Source organism: Triturus cristatus, chromosome 3_2, assembly GCF_964204655.1.
Source record: "Triturus cristatus chromosome 3_2, aTriCri1.1, whole genome shotgun sequence".
Classification (NCBI taxonomy): Eukaryota; Metazoa; Chordata; class Amphibia; order Caudata; family Salamandridae; genus Triturus; species Triturus cristatus.
In genome coordinates, this window is record NC_140584.1 from 1221285576 (window position 1) to 1221298898 (window position 13323).

The 13323-nt window shown below is 45.4% G+C and overlaps 1 protein-coding gene across 3 annotated transcripts in view; it reads left to right on the forward strand.

Annotated features, from left to right (window-relative positions):
* LOC146859506 (tripartite motif-containing protein 10-like) overlaps nucleotides 1-12857 on the forward strand; it is a 357986-nt gene extending 345129 nt beyond the window's left edge. For all 3 annotated transcript variants that reach the window (XM_085650217.1, XM_085650216.1, XM_085650218.1), the window contains one exon: nucleotides 11716-12857. In XM_085650217.1, the coding sequence (XP_085506343.1) occupies nucleotides 11716-12131 (416 nt within the window). In that variant the 3' untranslated portion in view covers nucleotides 12132-12857. The remainder of the gene's footprint in view (nucleotides 1-11715) is intronic.
* The last annotated feature ends 466 nt before the right edge of the window (nucleotides 12858-13323 follow it).

Sequence of the window (13323 nt, forward strand, 5' to 3'; positions counted from 1 at the left end):
ATCACATCCCCAGATATCCTGGGGCTTCTCATTTCCTCCGATACTTTGCGATCTGTGAAAAACTTTATTGTTTACAATTGTTGTTCAAATGGCAAAAAGGGCTCTCTAACCATGCAGGTCCTCGATGAGCATTTGGAACAAAATGTTGCTAGCCACAGGTGACTTCAATAAGGCCTTTTAACCCCAAAGAACCATATTACAATCTAATGAAAGAGGGGGTGGGGCCTAGAATATGCCTAAAACGAACAACCCCTTACATAAAAAGATCCCCTCTGCAACATCTCAACCTGGAATATTTTGTTCTCACACATGAGTTATGGTCTCTCATTCTTTGATCTCACCCCAAGGCACACTTTCAAGAGGGCGATGAGGACAAGTAGCATTGATGACATCCTGCTGGACCTGCACTTATGGGTAATCATAGGGGATCTGAGGGTTGCAGATAGAGCAGATGGTGACCCTAAGACCCCAACGCTGACAGGCATTCCTATTCATGACATGGCGGCCACTGCTACTCGGTCAGCACCTGTTCCTCAATAACATTAGATGGCCACGTATTAAGACTGCCCAAAAAGGATGCTGGAAGACATGGAACTGTTGCTGAATTATTAGAGCCATCTTCTGATATCAATCAATCAATCAAATCAAGCTTTATTTGATTAAAAGGATAATCATAAAAGCACATTCAAAATTCAGTACAGTCAAGGGCAAAAACACATATATCTAATGAATAAAAGAGTACTAACCTCGAAGTTATAAATACATTTTTACAGTACAGTTTCTTACATAAAAATGGTCTTCCTACATTTTAAAACAGACTTTAGAAACAATGTGACTGATAAGCTTATGAGCTCTTCCCCCAGAGATTGCATGACTAAAAAAGCTGGGCGACATTGTTTCAGCCCTATTGTTCTGAGCACCGGGAGTATCCACCGTTTCCTCTGGTAATTATAAAATTTACAGAAAAATAAGACGTGCATGGTAGATTGTGCGGACACACCATCGCAAGGGCAATTAGACAATTGCCTGGACCAGTCATTAATTGTGGGAAAGCTGAATAACCCATGCACAATAGACATCCTAAAACGTGTTAATAGGAATCTATCAAAATCAAGGGGTACATATGGCTGCATCTTGAAAGGAATGAGGATGTTTTGTTGTGCCCGGACTGAGATTTTGTGGATCTCTCTGTTTATTTTCGAGATAATGCAGACAACTAAGTTTAAGAGCTTTCCTGTTTAGTTTAGTCAAGCTACTGGGGTTATCAAAATATTCTGGATGGCCCAATTTGCGCGAAAAATCTTTAATATGCATAAGCCATCCTATATGAAAGGCCCCATCTAACGCGCAGCAATCTCTGATCACTTGGCGGTTTAAGCTGGTCTGCTCTGTGGTCCAGATATGATGCTAGAGGAGAAATGCTAGAATACCAATGACATCTTCTATATGCGATAGGCCCAACTCCATGTGACAATTAAAAGTAGAAGTGCTTGCTGGAAGAGCAAGCAGTTGTCTAAGAAATCTGTTTTCAGTCTTTTGTATAGAAGTCACGTCTACGGATCCCCAGATACCCGCTCCATAGGTCGCTATTGATATACATTTAGCTTTGTAAATGTGGAGTAGTTCAATGGGGGGATGTCTGCCTAATTTTTTACTAAAATTGCTCAGAGCTGTCAGGGCCGTATGAAACAACATTCTTCGTAAATTTACAGCCTTTGACCATAAACCAGTGCGGTCGAAAAGAACCCCCAGATATGAAAAGTATTAGCACAGGTTAAGCTATTCTCCTCAAGGAAGAAAGTGCGGCTCCTATTACTCCCCTGACCACATTTTGACCACAATGTTTTAGATGAATTGACTGTGAGTCCCAAATTAGACATGAAATTTACGAAGCTATTTAAAAACGTCTGGAGACTATTTGGGGTGCGGGCCATGAGCACCGCATCATCAGCATACATTAGCACGGGGAGAGGACAGTTCCCTGCCCCCGGCAGGTCCTGGCACTCCTTTCGCAAAGTCAGATCTAAGTTGGTAATATACAGGGTAAAAAGGAGGGGTGCCAGGACGCAGCCCTGCCTTACTCCTCAACCTACAGTAAAACGGTCGGTGCACTCACCCCCTGTCCCAAAGCGCACCATGGCTCTCGCTTCGATATAAAATTCACGCATTAAGGAAATTAGAGGTAACTCTACTCCTAGCTTCTCTAAAATCGGCCATAGTTTATTGTGGATAACACAGTCGAAAGCCGCAGATAAATCCACAAAGGCTAAATAAAGAGGGCCCCTTTTAGCCTTAGTATATTTGGTGGTGATTAATTCTAGGTTTAGGCACTGGTCTATCGTTCCCAGGCCCTTTCGGAAGCCATATTGAATATTGCTGATGATGGAGTGCTCATTTGCCCAAGTCTGTATTCTAGATAAAATTACTCTTCCAATTATTTTAACGGTGGAATCTAGGAGCGAAATGGGGCGATAGCATGCAGGATTATTCCTGTCCCCCTTTTTCAAAATTGGGACCAAAATCGATTCGCTCCAGGTAGCAATAAGACTAGTCGATATGCAGGCATTGATAACGTGGGTTAAAATAGGTCCCCAGAAGGCTATATTTTATTTAAAAAGGTCCACAGGGATGCCATCTGGCCCTGGAACTTTGCCACTCTTACTCGATCTAATCGCCTCCTCAATCTCTTTAGGGTCCAGTTGAAGTTGTGAGTGATAATTAACAATCTGAGATTCTATCCTATCGCCCTCCAAGTCGCTAATACTTGATTCGGGGGAAGGAGTAGAATATAGTTTAGAATAGTGGTCCACCCGTTCCTCCCCAGTTACCGCTACCTCTATACTTGCCCTCCCTGCGTCGGCTAAAAATGGGGCATTTACCGCTTTCCAAAACGCTGAGGAGTCTTTCAATTCAGATGCAGGTCGAAGATTGTTCCATGCCTCCTCCTTTAGCCTATTTGTCCTTGCTTTCAGGGCGTTTCGATATGCCCTTCTCGCTTCTTTTATTCTATCATTATTTGGAGGCTTACTATGAAGAGCAGATTTGAGATTGGAATGAGCTTTAGTACAACTGTGATCAAACCACCCTTTCTTTTGAGTAGATTTCCTATTAGAATTTACATGTAGAAAATTACCTATAAATTTAGATAGGACGGAAAACCCTTCCACTATTTCGGATGCTGTATGGCCTTCCCATGTGCATTTAGCAATAGATTCACTGCAATTAGATATAACCATATTCATGAGTGAGTCTGGGTCTATTTTTTTCCAGCTCAACGTATAGCCATTTTGTCTTGTCAGAGTAACATCATTTACACAATAAGTAGAGGAGTCCTTCCCTTTGACTGGTCTGTGGTTCAACTTAACTCCAATGCTTTGCGGGAAATGATCGCTAAGGGCGATGTCATGAGTTTGGAAATTTATAAGTCTGGAAGCATGTCTTGCTGAAATTAAAATAAAATCAATGATGGAATAAAGTCCACGTCCATTGAAGGTTGGACTAAATGGGGCCGGAGAACTACATAAGATGTTTGAAAAGCCCAAATCACCAGTGAGCATAATATCATTTAGAATCTCCCCTGGACCAGAGTGATTAAAATGAGGGAGGCTAGTCTCACAATTATATCCAAGGCCACAAACTCCAGTATCCCAATGCTGACAGAGACTGATATTAAAATCTCTGCCCCAAATTATTAAAAGATCTTTACGGTAGGCCTCCTGGATCTTGATAACATGTAGGGATATGGCCCTCAACATTTCAACCTGATCTTTACGCGGAGCATTGTTGTAAAAATTCACAATCAATAGACCAGTAGATCTATCCAATTCGGCCCCTATTATTTGAAAGTGGCAATCAGTGACCAATGTTACTATATTCAACAGGTTTGTATGATATGCTATGTAGGTGGAAAGTCCACCCATTGCTCTCCCATGCGTTGATGCTACTGCAGGCGAATGAAATGTCTTAAACCCATTGAGGTGGATCGCATCTTCAGCCCATGTTTCCTGCAGACATAGAATATCGAACCTGAATACAAACTCTGTCCACCGTGGATTCACAATCTTAGACTTTAGGCCCGCAATATTCCAAAACAGTGTATTACAAGTATAATCTGTGAACTTCTCCTTTGCCACACTTGTGCTTGGTTCTGCTGCTGTGACAAAGCCCACTTTGGGGGACACTATTGAACCATTATCTAAGCTAAAGGCAGGGTTGACCACTGTGCTTGAATTTTTACCTACTGTTTCAAGGACTGTGCTGGTTAAGGCCGGGAGAAGAGCTTCCCTAGCATCCTCCTGTATAGCCATCTCTGAGGTTATAAATGAATTTACCATATCATTTATGGGATCCAAAACATTTAGTCCCTGTGCTATTGGTCCCATATCTATGGTGACGACTCTATTCAGCAGGTTCTGCCCCTCTCTGTTCTTAGGGCGTCAGTCCACCTGCTCCAAATGAGAGAAGAGGTCATAATGATTCTGCACTGGAACATTATAAAGTGTGTGCCTCATAGGGTATTCCCTATCCTGTGGGTGTGAATATATGGAGTTAGAAGGTTGGTAAAAGAAGCCCAGCGGGACCACATTGATATCATGCAAGGAAATAGAAGACGAGCCCGCCCTTGACAAGAAGTGGTGAACCAATTCTATTGACTTAAAAGTCAGTATCACACAGTCCCCTGGCATAGACATCTTGCCCTTCCCTAACCAGCTAACTCTTCTGGCCATTTTGAAGTTATGGAAGAGGTTATATGGGGACACAGCAGGGGGGAGGTCCAAAACTATCTTAGATTCCACAATTAGGTTGTAATCAAATGCTGGGACATTTGAAACAGGACGATTGTAGATTCCTGAATGATATTTCTGTTGCTGGCCTGACCTGGGGGCAACGTCAGGACAGAGGGGAGTTCCAATATTTGGTAGATTTAACACCGGAATTAATGACCCCTGTACAAGATCTGCGGATGGGGCCGTTAATTTAATGCCTTGTTGGGATTGTGCTAATACTGGGAATAGTAACTGCCTTTACAGATAAGTTGTTTGCTTGTCCTTCCAATACAGGGACCCCGTAGTAAGGTACTTTAGGTCTTACAGTAGCCGACTGACAAATTTCCAGGTGACTTGAAAGTGTGGCTTCCATCGTACCCACTCTTTTGACGAGATCGGATAATGTTTCACGCAAATAAGAGTCCAGAATGTCAAACTTGATGTTTAATGCCGCCAAATCCTTTGGAGTGTTATACGGCGGACCTTTATTAGTGTTGTTCCTGCGGTTTCGTGATTCCATCACTGGTTTGATCTTTTTGCAAATTTTGTCCCGCACAATGCCAGGTACAATGTTATTAGTAATAGCTCTGCCTTCTGACTGATTGTAGGAAGTATTAATTAAGTGAATTTTTGGAATGGTAGTGTTCCGCATTCGTTTGGTCGGTGGTTGGGGGTCACCGTCTAGTTCTGGCTCGCAAATAGTGATGTGCTCAGAGGGGTTTGCAATACACCCGTTGATGCTGACACTGGGTTCAAGGATTTCAGGAATATCTAATGGAGGGATAGAAGTCTCCCCCTCATATCACCCTCTTCTGCTGGCCCAGATCTTTCGGTATTTATAGCCTCCTCTACAGATGAGATCTGCTGCTCTATGGCCCCCATGGCTCCAGTCAGATATTTCAGAAGAGTCTGGTGGCTTCCCCCCCGCCCTCCTTATGGGGATTTTTTTGACACATAGTTTTCCTTTTGCCCATATCTTAATATGTGCTGCCAAAGAGATCGCTGTCAGTCAATTAATTGCGATACTAAGTTGAAATAGAGGCCAGACGGCACAGACTTACCCGCTCCCTTTATATTTTACAGTAGCTTTGTAAATCAAGTGCTCCTCCACAATGCAACCAAGAGCTGTGGCCCAGCCCGGCCTACATCGGCCTATGATGGGCTAAGACGGGCCCGTCTTGGCCCGGTCTTCGCCCGGGCCTAGCCCGGGCATGCCCCGCGCACACCCCGCGGTGCGGGACCACTACGCCGGTTTTCTCGTCCCTCCAGGGACTCTATGTAAAGTGCGGTGCAGTCTTGGGGCCGAGGGGCCGTGTGCAAAGGAGCTGGAATCAAGAGTGGTCACTCCCGACATGATTCCCATACTTTTTATTCATGGTTGTATGATCGATCGCCTAAACGATCATTGTTCCAAGCTGGTTTTCTCTCATCAATGCGTGGCTGCTGAAAGTCGTTGCTTTAATCCTCCGTGCAGGAAGGCCAAGTCTGAGTTAATCAAGGCGGTCAAGGGGGCACGAAAGACGCAACAGCAGCTGCGAGAAAAAGTACAAGCTCAAACAGATTACCAGCAAGAGGGAGTGAGGGGAGGTAAAATGGTGGGACCTGGCCAATGACTTGACAAAAGAGTAGAACAAGGATTCTGGCACCTTTTTGCACATGGTGGCAGAGATCTCACAGAGGGAGATGAGTTCCATATTCAGCCATAGGTATGATTCAAGCATTTCAAGGAGCTGTATTAGTCAACTAATAGATAACTTGATCTTCATGATCATGAAGCTTGTCCCATGGAGTCCAGACTGAACCATTCGCAGATGACACTTTGATGGCTATAGACCCAATGAAGGAGGGCAAAGTGGGGGATTGGACAAAATCCCGGCTGACCTATACTGCTCGGAAACATCTATTTGGGGTTTGCACATTAACCTACTTTCACATACAACTGCGGCAAGCTTCATATTCCTGCCACCCAGAGAGGGGCTGAAATAAACCCAGTCCCTTAAGAAAGGCAGTAGCGAGAATCCAGGGAATCATTGACCTATGAGCCTCATTGATACTGCATAACAAATCGCGATCAAAGAGCTCTTAGCCTGAGTCCCGGACAAGAAGCACGGGCTCTCGCCCTTTTGGTCTTTAAGACGACCTGGTGAAAGTGACAGCACCTGTACGTGGCCTTCACAGATCTACGGGCATCTTTGGACCTGGTCCCTTGGGGCAGGCATGGTTGGTTCTCCACAGCATGTGTTTGCCAGATTCACCGCTGTCTCTAATCATACGACTGTAGGGTAACAGCTACGCACAGGTCAGATGAAGGGACAGAGGAGACTTGACGGAGAGGGCGCTGGCCAAGGTTGTGTTTCGGCACCAAACGTGTTCACTCTTTATATCAATGGGATAATTGAGCATCTGTACAATGGTGACAACGTCTCCCCCAATCTGGCAGGGGAGATAATCCTGGCACTTCTTTTTGCCAACGATACCCTCTTACTGCCATAAATGCCGGGCAGACTGCAAACTCTGCTAAGAAACTTGTCTAGTTTCTGTGACTCGTACAGGCTAGAAATAAATATGAATTAAACAAAGTTCATGGATTTTATTCCACCCAGGTCCTTCAGAGAGAACAATATGCATGCATGATGTCCCTTTAGAGGGAGTGAAAGAGTTCGATTACCGGGGTTCAACTGACAAACACTCTATCGTGGTCAGCGCAGACCATGAAAAGTAAGGCGATTCTACCACCCAGGCTGGGACTGCATTCAGAGCATTGAAATCTTCTACCTAGCGCCCCCTATCGCCAGCATTGGAGATCTACCGGGCAAAAGCAGTGAGCGCATCTCTTTGTGGTTCTGGGGTTTTAGGCTTTGGCAATGCATCGCAGTTGACAACAATGGAGAACAGGTTTATCCGATCTCTTACTGGCCTCACACAAACGCCCCTTTGGTCCCATTAACCCCTTCCCCGCTCATGACAGAGCCACTCCGTCATGAGCCACGGTTGAGCTGTGCTCATGACGGAACGGTTCCGTCATGTCACGGCCGTTGGCGTCCGCTCCGCTTATGCGGCGCTGTTTCCCCGCCTGTGCGGGGGGACAACGCAAATGGGCGGAGTCATGACGGAACCGTTCCGTCATGAGCACAGCTCAACCGTGGCTCATGACGGAGCGGCTCCGTCATGAGCACAGCGCCACCGCGCTGCCCCCCCGCACCCCCCAGCGCTGCGGCGGAATTCCCGCCGCAGCGAAAGGGTTAAGAATAGATTTGGTGCAACAAATCATTGCAACCTCAAACCCCAAGCGGTGGCCGAGTAAATCTGGAAATGTGTCAGGTTCCATGGGTGTTGCGTGGGAACACTCACAACAGCACCCATGGAACGCCCCTTTCACGCAAAGTGCTGCCTGTAAAGGGGTCATATTCACAAGAACAGAAAAAGCCACGCAGGGTGGCTTTCCCAGTCCTTGTAAACATGGAGCAGTGAAATACGCCACCAGTACGTCACAAAAAGTGACGCACTGGCGGCGCAAGGGGCTTTCCAAATCTGCCCTCTAGAGGTTGGTGGTAGAATACGCTGTCGCAAATGAATCAAGACCTGGTTCATTAGTGTTGACGTGAGCGAGCTCTAGATAACTTACCTAAGTAGTAAAGTTGATCAATCGAACACCAAATATTGGGTATTTGGAAACAAGAAGTGTTATCTGAAGCCTTCTTTAGGCGGTCTGACAGAAACATTCCTTGATGGAAAATCTTCACCGCTTTTCGAAGAGTTTCTTGATAAGATTTAGTCACCCAAGGCAAGAGCCTCATATGTGAAGTTTCGATATAATATTCTACCTGTGAACACGTTTACGAGCAGGTGGAGCGCTCAGTTGTGAATGTCTCTAAAATGCCCAATGTTTGCTTCCCCTCTTGAAACAGATGCGCACTTTGGGGCAGATTTACAAGCCACTTGCGCCACTTTTGTGCCACTTTTAACATGAGAAAACTGACGCAAAAGAGGTGCAAGGGGCTTGTAAATCTGCCCCTTTATGTTCTTTTGCCCAGTGTTTGCTGATATCAGGAACTCTTGCTTGATCCCTGTCTGCAGAAAGTTGGGGGTGATGAACTTTGTAAATGCCTTCGGATTTTAACAACAGACAATACTGATTTGTAAATGTCTGATGTGGCAAAAAGACGCGCGCTAAGGCTGGAGGATAAGACACGAGTTCTGTGAGGTGTAATGGGGCCTTAAGATGACATTAAAGGATTGCAATTAATATTATCATTTTGACACATTTTAACATGCTTAAGGAAGTTAAGAAAGAGTTCTAACTTAGACATGCAAGACTAGATTTTGTTTTTATTTTGCGATTTGTAACAAGATGGATTGAGTTGTGTCTACTAATGGGCGAGTTCTGCTCCCGCCTCACTCTATTCATTCTATATTCTTTTTCAAACCATTGCTGCTAATGTAAATGTTCTATACTGTTCCTTGAATTGCAGCTTGTCACACAGTTGTCCTTTGCACCTTACCTGCGTGTATTACGAATATATTAAGCTGTGAGTTTAAGGAGATCTTTTATGGCCACAATTGGCTGAAACAAAGATTTAACAAATAGTAACTGAATATGTGGAACCATTGAACCTACCAAACAGACTACAAAGGGCGAAAGAAAACTCAGGCAAAGGAATAACTGTAAAGGAGGTGGAGCGCGTCATAAAGAGCGTGCCACCAAACAAAGGCCCACGTCCATGCAGCCTCACAAAGGTGCTTTATAAGAGATTCCAATCCCTCTTGGCCCCAACACCTAGGGCCAGATTTATCAAATTGTCACACAATGCAACACGACGATATGCTGTTCTGCACTGCATGACAGGGAGCGAGCGGGAATGTTCCATATATAGTAAGATCAACGCTGCACGGCGATACGCTGTTCTGCACTGCACGGCAGGAAGCGAGCGGGAATGTTCCATATATAGTAAGATCAACGCTGCACGACGATACGCTGTTCTGCACTGCACGACAGGGAGCGAGCGGGAATGTTCCATATATAGTAAGATCAACGCTGCACGACGATACGCTGTTCTGCACTGCACGGCAGGAAGCGAGCGGGAATGTTCCATATATAGTAAGATCAACGCTGCACGACGATATGCTGTTCTGCACTGCACGACAGGGAGCGAGCGGGAATGTTCCATATATAGTAAGATCAATGCAGCACGACGATATGCTGTTCTGCACTGCACGACAGGGAGCGAGCAGGAATGTTCCATATATAGTAAGATCAACGCAGCACGATGATACGCTGTTCTGCACTGCACGACAGGGAGCGAGCGGGAATGTTCCATATACAGTAAGATCAACGCAGCACGACGATACGCTGTTCTGCACTGCACGACAGGGAGCGAGCGGGAATGTTCCATATATAGTAAGATCAACGCAGCACGACGATACGCTGTTCTGCACTGCACGACAGGGAGCGAGCGGGAATGTTCCATATATAGTAAGATCAACGCTGCACGACGATACGCTGTTCTGCACTGCACGACAGGGAGCGAGCGGGAATGTTCCATATATAGTAAGATCAACGCTGCACGACGATACGCTGTTCTGCACTGCACGGCAGGAAGCGAGCGGGAATGTTCCATATATAGTAAGATCAACGCTGCACGACGATATGCTGTTCTGCACTGCACGACAGGGAGCGAGCGGGAATGTTCCATATATAGTAAGATCAATGCAGCACGACGATATGCTGTTCTGCACTGCACGACAGGGAGCGAGCAGGAATGTTCCATATATAGTAAGATCAACGCAGCACGATGATACGCTGTTCTGCACTGCACGACAGGGAGCGAGCGGGAATGTTCAATATACAGTAAGATCAACGCAGCACGACGATACGCTGTTCTGCACTGCACGACAGGGAGCGAGCGGGAATGTTCCATATATAGTAAGATCAACGCAGCACGACGATACGCTGTTCTGCACTGCACGACAGGGAGCGAGCGGGAATGTTCCATATATAGTAAGATCAACGCAGCAAGACGATACGCTGTTCTGCACTGCACGACAGGGAGCGAGCAGGAATGTTTCATATATAGTAAGATCAACGCAGCACGACGATACGCTGTTCTGCACTGCACGACAGGGAGCGAGCGGGAATTTTCCATATATAGTAAGATCAACGCAGCACGACGATACGCTGTTCTGCACTACATGACAGGGAGCGAGCAGGAATGTTCCATATATAGTAAGATCAACGCAGCACGACAATACGCTGTTCTGCACTGCACGACAGGGAGCGAGCAGGAATGTTCCATATATAGTAAGATCAACGCAGCAAGCCGATACGCTGTTCTGCACTGCACGACAGGGAGCGAGCGGGAATGTTCCATATATCCTAAGATATGATGTGTTCCTACTCTCTCATTGCGCTGGTGCATCCTTGAGCCATGGTGCAAGGGGCCTGCATCACAGGCAAGACTGCTTTGGTGAAGGAAGGGGCACCTTCCTGCACAAAAACAACCCTTAGAGACATTGTCCTCTGTCTATGTCTGCTGCAGAGGGCAGCACACTTAGAAAGAGGACAGAAAGAGGCAAAATAAAGATATTTCTCATTGTTACGCCTCTGTTGAGTAGAGGACCATTTTGACGCAACCCCAAGTTTTACTTGCCTTAGTAAATCTGGGGTTGCATCAGAATCCATGAGTGGATGCATGGAAACGATTCTCTATGCAGAGCAGCACAAGGAAGTCATTTGTGCTACTTTGCGTTACCAGTTTCCAAGCCACAGAAGGTGACTTTGCATTGCTTATTAAATCCAACTTAAGCCCTTGTGTTGCCTTGTGAGACTCAAGGGCAGTGCAAGGTGTCAGTAAATCTGACTCAAAGTGTTTTTCATTAGCAGAGAATTAGGGAAATGCTACATGTATCCTTAAATTTCACTGTATAAATATTGAATCTTTTTTATTTTCAGATGAAAGGAATGGAGGAGGAGTCAACACCACTGTCGTGCATCATGAAGCCGAGGAGACAATGCGGGAACAGGACGGAGAGATTCGGATATTCTCCCCACGTGAGAGTGAGATGGATTTCAGACAAATGTTCCATGAAGGACAAAAATCATTTAAAAGAACAATAAAGGAGAAACAAATGGAACTTGGGAAACAACTGGTGGGGATGGAGGAGATGCACCTAACCCCCACTGGTGGTCAGGCTGCGTCTGCCGCTCAAGACCGCTCGCCTGCAGAGTCTTCGAGGGGGGAGACTGTGGGGAGCCCTGTGTCAGGAGAACACCTTGGAATTGTAGTTAGGGAGGTCACTGCAGCTGCTGCAACACAATTTGTTTCACCTCTTCTTACCAAAGTAGTTGCAAAGTTGTTTAAGAAATAGTTTAGTTAAATGCGGCTGAGATCAAGATCTCCATGGAATCTCTTATGAAGGTGGGTGGGGGCGTTGCTTTTATTTCAGTTTTATTTTGAAACAATCTGCTTTATGGCATTCTTTTTTATGAACCGTGAAATGTGTGTTTCACCAACACAGGACCTGCTTCCTCTTCAGCCCTCAGCTCTTACAACCAAGTATCGAAAGCCCTCTCCATAGACTTGAGGTGATCCCTCCTGTGGCTGCCACCATCCTGCCTCAGACTCCTCATCATCTGATACAGCTCCCAGTTGAAGGGTGGACTTCTTGTGCTGTGCACAGCTCCCACAGAGCTGCTACTTGCCTCCAACATGAATGACCATGAGTCCTGGCATCAGAAGACCTACCCTCACTGCTGCTCTGGGCATCACCCCTCAGATCTAATTTCATAAAATGTATTTGGAACATTTTCAGGGGCTGCCCTGGAAGACTTCACACTTCAAAGATGCTGTGACGGTCTCTGCAGGTGCTGCATGTGGTACCTGGTTATGTTTACATCACAGAGGACACCAAATAAACTGACTGTGTTGTTCTCAGTCTGCTCAGAGACTGAGCAGAGACAGAGAGTGGTCAGTCCAACAACTCAACACCACTTCCTCGATCAGTACCTTCAAAGGCAGTGTTAATTAACCGGGGGGGTTATGTTGGTGAATTAAATTAAATTAAATTAAATTAAATATTTCCCTATTTAAGTATTTGTTTGATGAATGCTGGCTTCTGTATTTTTGAGTACTGCTTTATGGTTCCAATCTTTGAAAATACTTAGGCAAGGGTACCAGACTTTCCCTGGTTTTCAATAGTCACTCAGTGTGGGTCTGTGGGTTCCAGGAATTATTATCAACTTCATTCTTTGCCATATATTAAAAAAAAGAGGCATGCGTCTAGCCTTCTGGCTCCATCCCAGTCTATATTTACCTAAAAGTGTGCCCCATTCCCCTGAGTACTTTTATTTAAGTAAAAAAATGGTTTGTCCCCACAGTCAAACTTGCTGATAAATTCTGATCCTTACTGATTTAAAAAAACCTGGTTATTAACAACAAACATTTCCGAAGGATTTGGAAAATGGCCCATAGCCGAATTTGTGAGTTAGCAATGCCAGAGTGGCCTACGCTCTCAGGGATGGCGACTCCAGATGTAAGAGCATTTGGACTGTTCCATGTAT